This window comes from Sminthopsis crassicaudata, chromosome 4 (genome assembly GCF_048593235.1).
Source record: "Sminthopsis crassicaudata isolate SCR6 chromosome 4, ASM4859323v1, whole genome shotgun sequence".
Taxonomy (NCBI): Eukaryota; Metazoa; Chordata; class Mammalia; order Dasyuromorphia; family Dasyuridae; genus Sminthopsis; species Sminthopsis crassicaudata.
Window position 1 is genome coordinate 429738575 of NC_133620.1, and position 12362 is coordinate 429750936.

Below are 12362 nucleotides of genomic sequence, written 5' to 3' on the forward strand. Positions count from 1 at the left end.
TCCATAGGTGGGGAACCCCATGATGAGCTTTTCTGCAGGAACGCCATTGTCTCGCCAATATTTCATGGCAAATGCCTGTGGGAACATCCAGCTTGAGGCTCAGGAATAAGTTACCTTGACTTTCCCCAGCCTCCCCCCAGGGAGCCTGAATCAACTACATCTGCTTTAGCCTTACACTATTGAAGAAGATAAAGTCACCATGGTCAGCAGAGCCCTGATATAGGGGGCTGTTATGTCCTGTGACCGTGTCCCAACCACCATGAAAGTCATAGGTCATCACACTGATGAAGTCCAGGAGTCTGGCAAAGAAAGAATATTGAAAATTATATGGTTATATCAATCTAGTTCTCTGTCCCATCCAATGAAGGCTTCTCCTTAGCGATACCTGGATCACTGGACTATCCAGTTTTCCAAACAGTGAATACAGTGGGTGCCAGCTAGTCTTATACTTAGCACATGATCATTCAATCTCTTCTTGAAGACCTCTGATGAGGGAGAGATCCAATACCTTCATCTCTGAGAGAGCCCTAATTATTAGGAACTGCTTTTTCCCCCCTATTTGGTGTAAATTTGCCTTTTCACCGTTTTTAGCAACTGCTCCCAGTCCTACACTCTGGGATCAAGTGAAATGGTTCTTAACACTCTTTTGTATGACAGTTCTTCACAGGCTTTTGTATAAGTCTCATGGAGGAAGAAGGAAGAGCAATTGTTAGGAAGAAGGAAAAGTAAGAAGAATATAGTAGAGTATAGACTTCTAACAGGCAAAGGGTTTCATTTTTGAAATATAATAGGCACTTCATAAAGGCAGAAGGAAAAAAGGAAGGAAGGAAGGAAGGGTAGAAGGAAGGAAGAGAAGAAGGAAAGAAGGAAGGAAGGAAGGAAGGTAGGAAGGAAAGAAGGAAGGAAGGAAGGAAGGAAGGGTAGAAGGAAGGAAGGAAGGAAGGAAGGAAGGAAGGAAGGAAGGAAGGAAGGAAGGAAGGAAGGAAGGAAGGAAGGAAGGAAGGAAGGATAGAAGGAAGGAAGAGAAGAAGGAAAGAAGGAAGGAGGGAGGGAGGCAGGAAGAAAGGAAGGAAGAAAGGGGGAGGGAGGAAGGAAGGGAGGAAGAAAAGAAGGAGGGAAGGAAGGTAGGAAGGAAGGAAGGAAGGAGGGAGGGAGGAAGGAAGGAAGGAAGGAAGGAAGGGAGGAGGGGAAAGGGAAGGAGGGAGAGAGGGAAGGAAGGGAGGAATAGAAAGAAAAAAAAATAGACAGAGCTAGGATCCATTGGTCTAAATATTTGCTCCAAAGCTTTACCTGTACTAAACAAGTATAACTAGACCCCGACTGATACAAATCCCAGAAAGTGATGACTTCTATTTGAATTCACACTATTCAAAGTGATAATTATGTAAAAATATGGTCATTGGTTCAAATCCAAAGGAAATAATGGAGCTGATAAATGGGTTGTATTATAGGTACTAATTAGGACTTCTCCATAATACTGAGTTGAATTAAGTTGACTAGTCTGATCGATGGGTGTAGGTGCCCTGTGATGAATGGGACAAAGAATCAAATTCATGTCCTGGGCCATTTTTCCTTCTGTGCTCAACTCACGCTCCAATCTTGGCAATCTCGTAGCCAGCATCGATGGTCCCTTTGCCAGCAGACACAGCTGCTGAGATAAGCAGTCGAGGTCTGTTTGTAAGTTGTGCCTCAGCCTCAAAAGCTGCTAACATTTCCTGGAGAGAAAACAAGAATGATTGTGATAATAATGAAAATGTTTGTTCTGGGGCAAATGGAGATTTACCTAAATGATCCAGGTTGGATTTGAAGTACAGTGTTATTTTATAGAAAAAAAAAAAAAAAAAAAAAAGAAAAGAAAAAAAGAAAAAAAAAACGTTCTAGAGAATACTAATAAATGACATTTATGGAGCATCCTAAGGTTTATAAAATACATATGTTGGCTCATTTGATATTCATAAGTACTTGACAAAAGAGGCATCCATTTTCCACTAAGTAATTACAGCTCAGAGAAAGTAATTTGCTCAAGGCCACACAGCTATTGCGGATCAAAGATTGAATTAAAACTCAGGTTTTTTATCCTTACTCTAAATCCATGATAATTGATAATAAAAACCAGCATTTTGGGGTAGCTAGGTGGTACGGCGGATAGAGCCCCAGATCTGGAGTCAGGAAGATTCGAGTTCAAATTCAGCATGCGTGACCTTGGGCAAGTCACTTAACCTGTATTTTCTTCAGTTCTTCATCTGTAAAAGGGAGAAGGAACTTTACCAAGAAAAATCCATGAACAAGTCCATTAGATCACACCACAATAAACGTAGCACTTGAAGGTTTACGAGCTCGTTCCGGACATGCTGCCTTTCTAGATGGCACACGGGCACATGTGGGTGGGAAGGATGCTTGCCCTCTTTCTGTCCTTGAGATCTAAGCTCAGTGTGGGGACCTGGAATTTGACCTCCGATTTTCTGCTTCTGTTTAGTTGAGGGGCTTGGAGCTGGGGGGCGGGTGGGAAGGACAAGTAGCTCAAGGGTCATAGCAGTCCCACCTCAATCAGAACAGTGAAGCGCTGCTTGTCCTCCGGAGGGCTGCCCCGGGACCCCGGGTACTCAAAGTCCAGGTCAATCCCGTCAAAGCCATACTGCCGAAGATACTCAATCACGGAGTCGATGAAAATCTTACGGTTGCCAGCCGAGGCCACCATGGTGGTGAACCTAGCAAGAATATCAATGTAAAATCACCCAGCTAGGAGGAGGAATCCCAGAAACCTCCTTTTATGACCGAGGAGCCTGAGGTCCAGGAAGAAAAGTGATTTTTTGTGGTCGTACAGCTGATTAATGGAAGACCTGAGACTAAGACCAGATCCCCCAGAATTCCCATTCCAATATGGTTATTATGCTTCTCCTTTCTCTCATCTGGACTAAGCTCAGGGAAAGATTACCTTAATAAACACCATAAATCATGCTTTAAATTCATATTTCTATAGCACACTAAGTTTCCTCCCAAAAGCTCCATGTATAATATAAATTTATATCATATTACATTATATATAATATACATAATATAGTATAAATAATATGATCCTCATATTGGAAAACAGAGATTTCATCGAAAAAATTAAGCATGTTGGCTACAATCACACAGCAATTAAGTGTCTGAGATTCAGTTCAACTGAGATCTTGTGATCCCAGCTCCAGTACTCTTTTCACTAATTCCACACTGGCTCTGAGACATGAAAAGTACTTAAGCAAGCGAAGGATAAAAAGCCAAGACAGATTATTCATCCCTTTCTTAAATCCATTGCTTTTTGCTATTCCGGGCATCTTGTCCTGATTTTCTCCCTTCTGTCACATCTCAGCCATTGCCCCTTTCACATAATCTCAGGTTCCTCTTCTCCTTGAGACATCAGAGCTGACCCCATCTCCCTTCCCTCCCACCCATCCTCAGGAGAAGGAAAGATTCTCACTTCTGGGTACCGAAGTTCCACCCGCCGATAGCCAGGAGTGTGACCAGGTTCTTGTTGCTAGGGAAAAAGGAGAGATCTTAGAACTTAATCATCCCCTGAAAATTCCCTGGAAACTGCTTACTATGGTACCTCAGTCTTTGAGTTCTGAAGGAGAGAGAGCAGTATACCCAGCAGGGACTCCCATTCCCTTCCTGAAAGGGAGTAATGTCCACCCTACTGTCCGTAGCAATGACTGAGCCTAAGATTGGAGCCTCCATCCCTGCGGTGAGCCCACCAAACTACATGCCCAAAGTGAGTGAGTAAAGTTAGGAGAAAGGTGTGGAGAGATATTTCCCATATACACCCACAAATGTTTATCTAACTTGATAAAAGCATTTCTACTTAACCCAAGGACACACTCAGGGCACTCGGTCAGACATCTATAGAAATCTCAGAAGTATTTTCTTTTCCCTTTTTTTTTTTTAAAGTCCAGATCATAAAAAGGATTTAGTTCTTCTTTAAATCATGAAAAGTAAGGATAGGCTCCCTTCCTCCCTATGCCCATTAAGGCAAATGATTTCCCAAAATCCCATCCCTTGAGTCAAGTTAGGAATCATTGCTTCTTTTCTTTTCCTGTCTCAGTCTTGTTGGATTTTCAACCAAGTAACCCTGCAGTCACCAGGGCAAGAAGGGATGCTTGCAATTATCAGCATCTGGGGACTGAATGTTATCTGATTATACGACTAGAGGTAAGTGGAAAATTGAAGTAATTCAGGCAGGGAGGGGAAAAAATACCAACCCTTAATAATTAATATGTAAAAATAATATATATTAATATATATTAAAATAATAATAACAAATAATATAATAATAATTAACAATTAAGGGAAAAGAAAATTATGTAGTCCACATCACTTAGATTTTGGAGCTCCTTGGCCTAAGACTTTCATTGTTCTTTCTCCACATTAACCCTCTCTATTTTGTCCACATTGACCCAGGCTACAGACACCTCCCACAGTCTGCCCACTCCACCCCCAGCCCCTTCCCCATTTGTTTCCACAACTGGCTACTGACTGCTCTTTCAAGGCCTGGAATCTTGGGTAGAGAACATCATCATTCCACTCATAGGGGGCAATCTTGTTGTTGCTCATGGTGGCAAAGGCATAGATGAGGTGGGTGCACATGCAGGGGTCCACATTCTCCGGCATGTACTTGGCAGGGTCCGGCCGGTACTGGGACCAGTTGGTAAAATAGCACACGAGCTTGAAGGCTGCACCTGGGGAAGAGGAGGAGCAGACATCGTGACTCAAGTGCCTGCCTCTCAGGGGAAACCTTCTGGAACGCAGACCCTCAGATTCTTCATCTAAGAAAGGCTCAGATTTAAAAAAAATTATTTCAAAAAATTATTTCAATAAATTCAAGCTGTATCTGTATTAAATCATTCCCTCAAACTTTATTGTAAAAAATTTCCTTAAAGAAATAAAACTTTAGGGTGGACTCTAAAGGCTGTCTATTTCCAGCCCTTCATTTTACAGATGAGTAAACTGAGGATCAGGGAGATTAAGTGAATAGGCAGGGAGTCTATATTCTATTGTCTAATTCCAGAGCTTCCAGGGTCCGTGGTTGTTCACATACCCATGAGCCAACGGTAGCCACTAGGAATGGAGGATTGGGGGGTGGGAAGAAGGTTACTGTACTTACCAAGCTGCAGCTGCAGCAGCAAGACCAGACCTGCTGAACAAAGGGGAAACCATGACTTTCCATCTGCCCTGCCTGGAGTGGGGGGCTTCCCCTCATAAATGGCATAGTCCTTCCTTTGCAGCTCAGCCCAAGAAAAGCACCCATCTCCCAGGTACTCCTGTATAGATGATGCTCATTGAAGATTCTACTTGTTGTTCAAAGCACTTTGCAACCCCTGGGGAGAAAGAAACCTCAAATACCCTACCCATGGGGGTGTCATCAATCTGCACTCACAAACCTGTGACAGAATTGTTTATGTAGTCATTTTATTCTATAGTTTACAAAGCACTTCCCTCACATAAAGATCCTGTGAAATAGACAGGACCCTCCCCAATTGCCTTCTTTTTACAAATTAGGAAACTGAGGACTGGAGGGATTAAGAAACTCATCCATATCTGTGCAGTGAGAAGGGCAGCGAATCCCAACTTCTAAGCTTTCAGGAGGAACTTCCAAGTCTGGTACTTCCAGGTCTAATTTCACATGGGTGTAGCAGCCCTTCCACTCCTCCCATTCTGGACCTTGAACCCATGGGTGAGAGACAGAGCACCCAAGGCAATGAACTAGAAGCTGAGTGGGGAGACCCATCAGACCCTCTTTTTGGCTGATAGAGCAAAATGGATAATCCCCAAATTGGCTGATGTTTGCTACAGCCACGTTCACCATCTGGGGTCAAAGAGGAGGAAAGAAACGGTTTGGGGGCTCGAGCTACTTACCAGACCAGAGCAGCATCTTTCCCCTTTCCTCTCTGGCTCCAGTCCACAGCCCCATGTTGCCCAGAGCCTCCTATATAGTGGAGGAAAGGGTCCTTATCACTGTGGAAGACAAACAGCTGTGGGCACCCAGGGACTACAATTCACATTTGTTCTGTTCCCAGGGGACCGGGGCTGAGCTTGTCCTGGAGCTGCAACTATATTCAAGCTGCCACTTTCTTATGGCTAGATGCGGGGACCCCCAAGCATCCAGCTCTGACCTCACCCCTATTTAAAGCTCTCCTCCAGGGGGATTATTTGGGGTGGATTAAGATGAGACTTTCTTAGACTGACCAAAGGAGGCATGAAGCCTGATGTGTTGGAAAGCTCTGAATGCTGAGATCATAGCAGCTTGGGTTCAGACTTCAGAAATCATCAGGTTTAATCTTTTACAGGTAAGAGAAGTCCAGAAAGGTGGAGTAGCTCATCCAAGAATGTCAGAAATCCTAAATTTGAACCCATAATCTCAATATGATCTTGAAAGAATTGCATCCCACTGAGCTTCAGCTCCCTTCTTTATAAAATGGAAAGGTTCAAAACTAATGATAAAACAATGTTTTAGAGTTCACAAAGTACTTTGCTTAAAAAAAAAAACTTTTACTTTTCCCCAGTTACGTCTTTAACTTTTAACATTCATTTATTTTTATTTGAGCTCCAAATTCTCTCCCTTCTTCCCTTATCTCCCCAATTTGATATGTTATACATACTCAATCACATAAAATATTATCATTAATCATTTTGTGAAAGAAGATTCAGACCCAAAGAAAAATAACACAAAAGTACAGAAAATGAAAAATTGTATGCTTCGATTTGCATTCAGGTTCTATCACTTCTTTCTCTGAAAGTAGAGAGCATTTTCCATTGTGAGTCCTTCTTGGATCACTGCACTGCTGAGAAGAGCTAAGTCGTTCACAGTTGATTATCACATAATATTGCTGTTACTGTGTACAATATTCTCCTGGCTCTGCTCACTTCGCCTCGCATCAGTTCATACAGTCTTTTCAGATTTTTCTGAAATGCACCTGCTCATCATTGCCATTATAACCACAAAAAAACTTGTGCAGCCATTCCCCAATTGTTGAGCATCCCCTCAATTTCCAATTTTTGACACTACATAAAGAACTGCTATAAATAGGTACCAATTGGTCCTTCCCTCACCTTTTTGTTTTTTGATCTTTTTGAGATACAGACTTAGTTGTGGTATTACTAGATCACCCAGTTTTATCACTCTTTGGCTATAGTCCCAAATTGTTTTCCAGAATAGTTAAATTAATTCACAACTCCTATTAGTGTCTCAATTTTTACACTCCATTTTATAATATGTATATAATATGTATAAGTGTATAGTATGTGTGTTTACATATATAAAAATTATACATCTAAAATTATTCACTTATTTATATTTTGTGTGCATATATTAATATAATAATATTTAATAGAATAATGTATGGAATAGCCATGTAATATTAGTAAATGATTGTTAGTCTTTCATTCTCAAAGAGGATTGTAACATTGGGAAGATGATTCACGACTTGCAAGTGAATTTATCTATATGTATGTTATAGATAATAAACTTATATATAAATTATATATCATATGTATTAATATAGAAACCTATGGATAAATATTCATGTAATGTGCATGTTTATATAGAAACATGATACGTGTCTTGTGTGTATACATATACATATTAATAGAGCACTGAACCTGGAATCAGGAAGATCAGAGTTCAAATTTGGCTTGAGACTCTTAATAACTGTATGATCTTAAGCAAATGCCTTAATGCCAATCTCTTCCTTTGTAAAACTGTTAAAGAACCTACTTCCAAGGGTAATTGTAGAGATAACATGAGATAATATTTGGAAAGCATTTTGCAAATTTTAAAATATCATATAAACATTTGCTATTATTATTATTAATAATATTTTTTCTGCCTTTAGATTTTCCTATTTGTGGAAGCCTTAAGATTGTGATATCAATACAAGTCCCTTGCTTTTAGGACTTCCGTTTGGGAAGAGGATCTACTTGTGCTTCATTTTGGGATGTGTCTCTTGTCTGCTTATGGGAATCAAAATTTCTCAGATATCTACACATCCGTTATTTATCACACCAGGTAAGGATTGAGAAGTCATCTTTTTTTTTAATATAAGATAATGCAGTGCATGGGAAAGAAATTCATAAATATATAACAATTATGGTGAGCAATTAAGGAACAAATCATCCATAAGGAAACAGCTTGCCTAAACTCTCTGTGAAGAACAAAGGAACTGGCTCCTCCATGTGAATCTCAGTGTCTCCCATGGAAATGAGGAACCAGGAAAAAACTGCACCCTATTTTAACAGAGATGTAGTATTTAGCTTGAAGTTTCCAAAACCAAAAAGGGCTTACAGTTACAAGGTAATAAATATCCTAGTTATAGCAAAAGTTTAAAAAAAGATCTGAGAATCAATTAATTAGCTATTGATTGATTGATAATTGATTACTCAATTATTTTAAGCTATAATCCCTAAATTGTTTATCATCCTGTTTCTGTGCTGACTGATTAATGGCAGTTTCCATTTAGAAAATTTCTCTGTTAGTTCAGTTCTCTAGGACAGCAGGCTGGACTGAGACCATAGAGATGAGCTTCTACCTGCCCACCTGGTTTGTAATAGGTACTTTGCTGGGCGCTTCTCTGTCTTCTCAATAGGTAAACTAAAGTCTCCACTGGCTCAATACCTACTTTACACCTTAGGTTCTATTTTTGGTTCTATAATCTAATGAATCTTCCCCAAGAAAGGGGAAGTTGAGGGTGAGTATAAAAATTACCCCAAGTGCAAACATTAATATTTTGTATGTAACGAGAGAGTTTTATTCCCACAAAGAAAAGGGAATGTTAAGCAACAAAATATTATGCACTCCCTTGGGTACAGGCCCTCCTCAAACATCTACATCCTTGACTCAAATACCAACTGAACATGCATAAAGAATAAGGAATGCCTTCTTAACACTTCCTACTAAATTGCCTATTTTGATCCCTGAATTCCCTAACTTCTTAAGTTCAAATTTTTACTTTTTCTCTTTCTTCCAAATATTTCTAAATTTCCCTTTAAAAGATAGTTTCCCCAACTCAAGAGAGTACTTGTACCAACTCATGGAGAGCTGATTGTTAATTTTTCACCATGAGCATTTATACCTCAAAAATCAGTGAAAGCTATAAATTAGGACTTGATTTATTATTTTGTTGATTATCTAATCTTAAGAAAGTGATGGGGAGGGAATGTCAATAATGCAGATTAAATGTAAAAGCATAATGGGTACTTATATTTGGCTGGGGGAGCTGGTTGTTAAACATTTACCAGCACATTGCTCTAACTGTTCCTAACTACACGATGCAGAAGAATTATCATCTTAGTCTTCCCTTAACCCTTATTCCCTCAGAATATTTGCAATCCAAGTCTGAAACAACCTAAATTTTCTCTCCTAGATTTTTTAGGTTTGGGGGAAAAAATAGGAAATACAAGTTGGAAGTTGAATTGTCTGGGATATTTTAATATAAAGGCAATATCCTAAGATCATTGATGTCAAACTATAGTAGGACTTTTAAAGAAAAGACAATTAACTTCTTTTCAGAAAACATACCAGAAGATGAAGATGCAGGTGGGAACAAACACTGAGACACACCTGAGACAGCATGGAAAGTGACTTGTGAGACCCAGGCAGTGCAAAGTAACATCTGAGACATTAGAGACACCTTTTGGTGACTATTTGGACTCGTGATTGGCTAGAAAACAGTTGTCTCAGTGTCGACAGGAAGGAGTGGTGAATGAACCATCATCCATCAATAATGAGGACTGTTCCTTTTTCCCCTTTTTGTGACTTTGCTATGGGGAATCCCTGATAGACCTTCTTCACAAGTTGTCCCAGGTTCATCTCTTCCCTCAGAAAAATAGAAATTGGGAACCCAGCTGTTAGTGAAAAGTTCAATGTAGTATCTTTTATTTTAAGTTCTATTTATTTAATTGATATTCTAGAATACAGAGTAGCCCTTATGGGTCACACAATTTGAAACAGAGATGAAATCTAAGTGGGAAGTCAGGCAGAAATGCAACCAAAATAAGGTACAACATTTATATTTCCAACTCTAGACTAAATAAATTGAAAAAGAACTTGGATTAAGGCATTAATAAATTGAGAGCCACAAGGAACTCAAACTGGTCTTTTCCCACTATTGCAGAGAAATAAGTAATCAATTCAAGGAGGACTGAAAGCCAGAGGAACCTAGAGTCCAAGTAAACAATCCATGTCTGCAAATGTACTAGAAGAAACGCAGGACTTGGAACATCTGGAGCTGGGAGTCTTTGCTTCTCTTAGCAGCCGCTCCAAGCCACACTCCATCATGCTAGAAAAATCACTGTTCTCTGGAGGATTAGAATGTCGTTGCATGCCGGCAAAAATTGGTTCACAAAACTGTACCAATTCCTTCACACGGGAACTGTAGATGAATTTAAGTTCTTACTCATTGCTTACCAATGGAAGGTGGTCCATCCTGGATTTTTATAGGAACTGACCTTGAATTCACTGTAAATGGGTTCATTCTATGGTGGGAAATGATGAGGAAATAATGATACCTCCCAGGGGTATGAGAAGGGGAAGATACCAACATCAGGAGGGTGGTTGATAAGCTCCCCCATTCGATTTGATGAATTTACAGGGTAATAAATCCATGGTACATCTATTGGGCACCAATCCAAAGAGAGGGGAGAGGAACAAACATTTATTAAATGTCATTCATGTTCTAGGCACATGAAATATTATTATCAATTATTATTATCTTCAAATATCAATGGATCATTGGTTCCTTGCTGGGAGAACAAGGGGCTTCTCCCATTAAGCTTCAAGCACTAGAACTGTCTCCAAGATGACGTAGTAAGCTAAAATGCACTCTTGCCAGAATAGTCACCCCTCTTGTTCACTAATAATAATAACTAATATTTATCCAGAATCGTAGGGTTTGAAAAGAGCTTTAAATGTGCTATCTCATTTCAACCTCCTACAACCCTGTGAAAGGTACTATTATTATCCTCATAATAATTCAGGAAACTGAGGCTGAATGAAGTTAAATGACTTTGCCAGAATCATACAACTAGTAAGTACTTGAGAATGTGAACTCAGGGTTTCCTGAATCCAGGTGTGACATTTCTAACCCCAGCAAAAGAAAGAAAGAAAGGAAGAGAAAGGAAGAAAGAAAAAGAAAGAAAGAAAGAAAGAAAGAAAGAAAGAAAGAAAGAAAGAAAGAAAGAAAGAAAGAAAGAAAGAAAGAAAGAAAGATAAGAAAGAAAGAAAGAAAGAAAGAAAGAAAGAAAGAAAGAAGGGAGGGAGGGAGGGAGGGAGGGAGGGAGGGAGGGAGGGAGGGAGGGAGGGAGGGAGGGAGGAGGAAGGAAGGAAGGAAGGAAGGAAGGAAGGAAGGAAGGAAGGAAGGAAGGAAGGAAGGAAGAAAGAAAGAAAGAAGAAAGAAAGAGAAAGAAAGAGAGAAAGAAAGAAGAAAGAAAGAAAGAAGAAAGAAAGAAAGAAAGAAAGAAAGAAAGAAAGAAAGAAAGAAAGAAAGAAAGAAAGAAAGAAAGAAAGAAAGAAAGAAAGAAAGAAAGAAAGAAAGAAAGAAAGAAAGAAAGAAAGAAAGAAAGAAAGAAGAAGAGGAGGAGGAGGAGGAAGAACCATGGAGAACTCTTTGGAAGAGCTTAGGATTCACTGGAATGCTGCTTCAAGTCAGAAACCCTTTATAACATTTCCTAAACAAGTTTTCTCTCCTCAGACATTTCACCACCCTAGTTCAGTGCCCTCAGCAGCTCACATCTGGACCAGAACAATAGGCGCTGGTTGATTTCCTGGGCCTTTGACTCCACAGCATCTCCACTCAGCTGTAAAACTGATCTTCCAAAAGTGCAGGTTTGATCTTGTCATCCCTTATTCAATCCACTCCATTGCATCTTACTTCTGCAGTGAAATATAGTCTTCTGGCTTTTAAAGCCCTCCATCCTTCCCACCTTTCTGATCCTTCCTACCTTTTCCTCCCCTCCATGTACCCTAACACCAGCCTCCATGCTGTTCCTTACATAAGGCACTCCATCTCCTAATTCGAGGCATTTTCTCCACCTGTCTCCCATGACTGAATGTTCTCCCTCTTCCTGTCCACTTCCTGGCTTCCTTTAAGTCCCAAATAAATTCTCCTCTTCTATAGGAAACCTTTCCAATTCCACTCAATGCAGGTGCCCTCCCTCAGTTGATCATTTCTAATTTATCCTGTGTATAGCTTGTTTTCACATAATTGTTTACATGTAGCCAGCCTCCTTTCTTCCCATTATATTAGACTGTAAGCTCCTTGAGGGCAGGAACTGTTTTTGTTTTCCTTGTATCTCCAGCACTTAGCCTGGTGGCTGACAATTATAAATGCATT

The 12362-nt window shown here is 39.9% G+C and overlaps 1 protein-coding gene across 1 annotated transcript in view; it reads right to left on the reverse strand.

Moving 5' to 3' along the window:
- The window catches only part of LOC141540926 (acidic mammalian chitinase-like), an 8981-nt gene extending 3034 nt beyond the window's left edge, over window positions 1-5947 (reverse strand). The window contains 8 exon segments of the mRNA XM_074264893.1: window positions 1-75; window positions 176-299; window positions 1591-1715; window positions 2543-2708; window positions 3461-3517; window positions 4514-4715; window positions 5141-5170; window positions 5893-5947. The exon segment at window positions 1-75 is cut by the window's left edge and continues 79 nt beyond it. Of these exon segments, the coding sequence (XP_074120994.1) occupies window positions 1-75; window positions 176-299; window positions 1591-1715; window positions 2543-2708; window positions 3461-3517; window positions 4514-4715; window positions 5141-5170; window positions 5893-5947 (834 nt within the window).
- Window positions 5948-12362: the final 6415 nt, after the last annotated feature.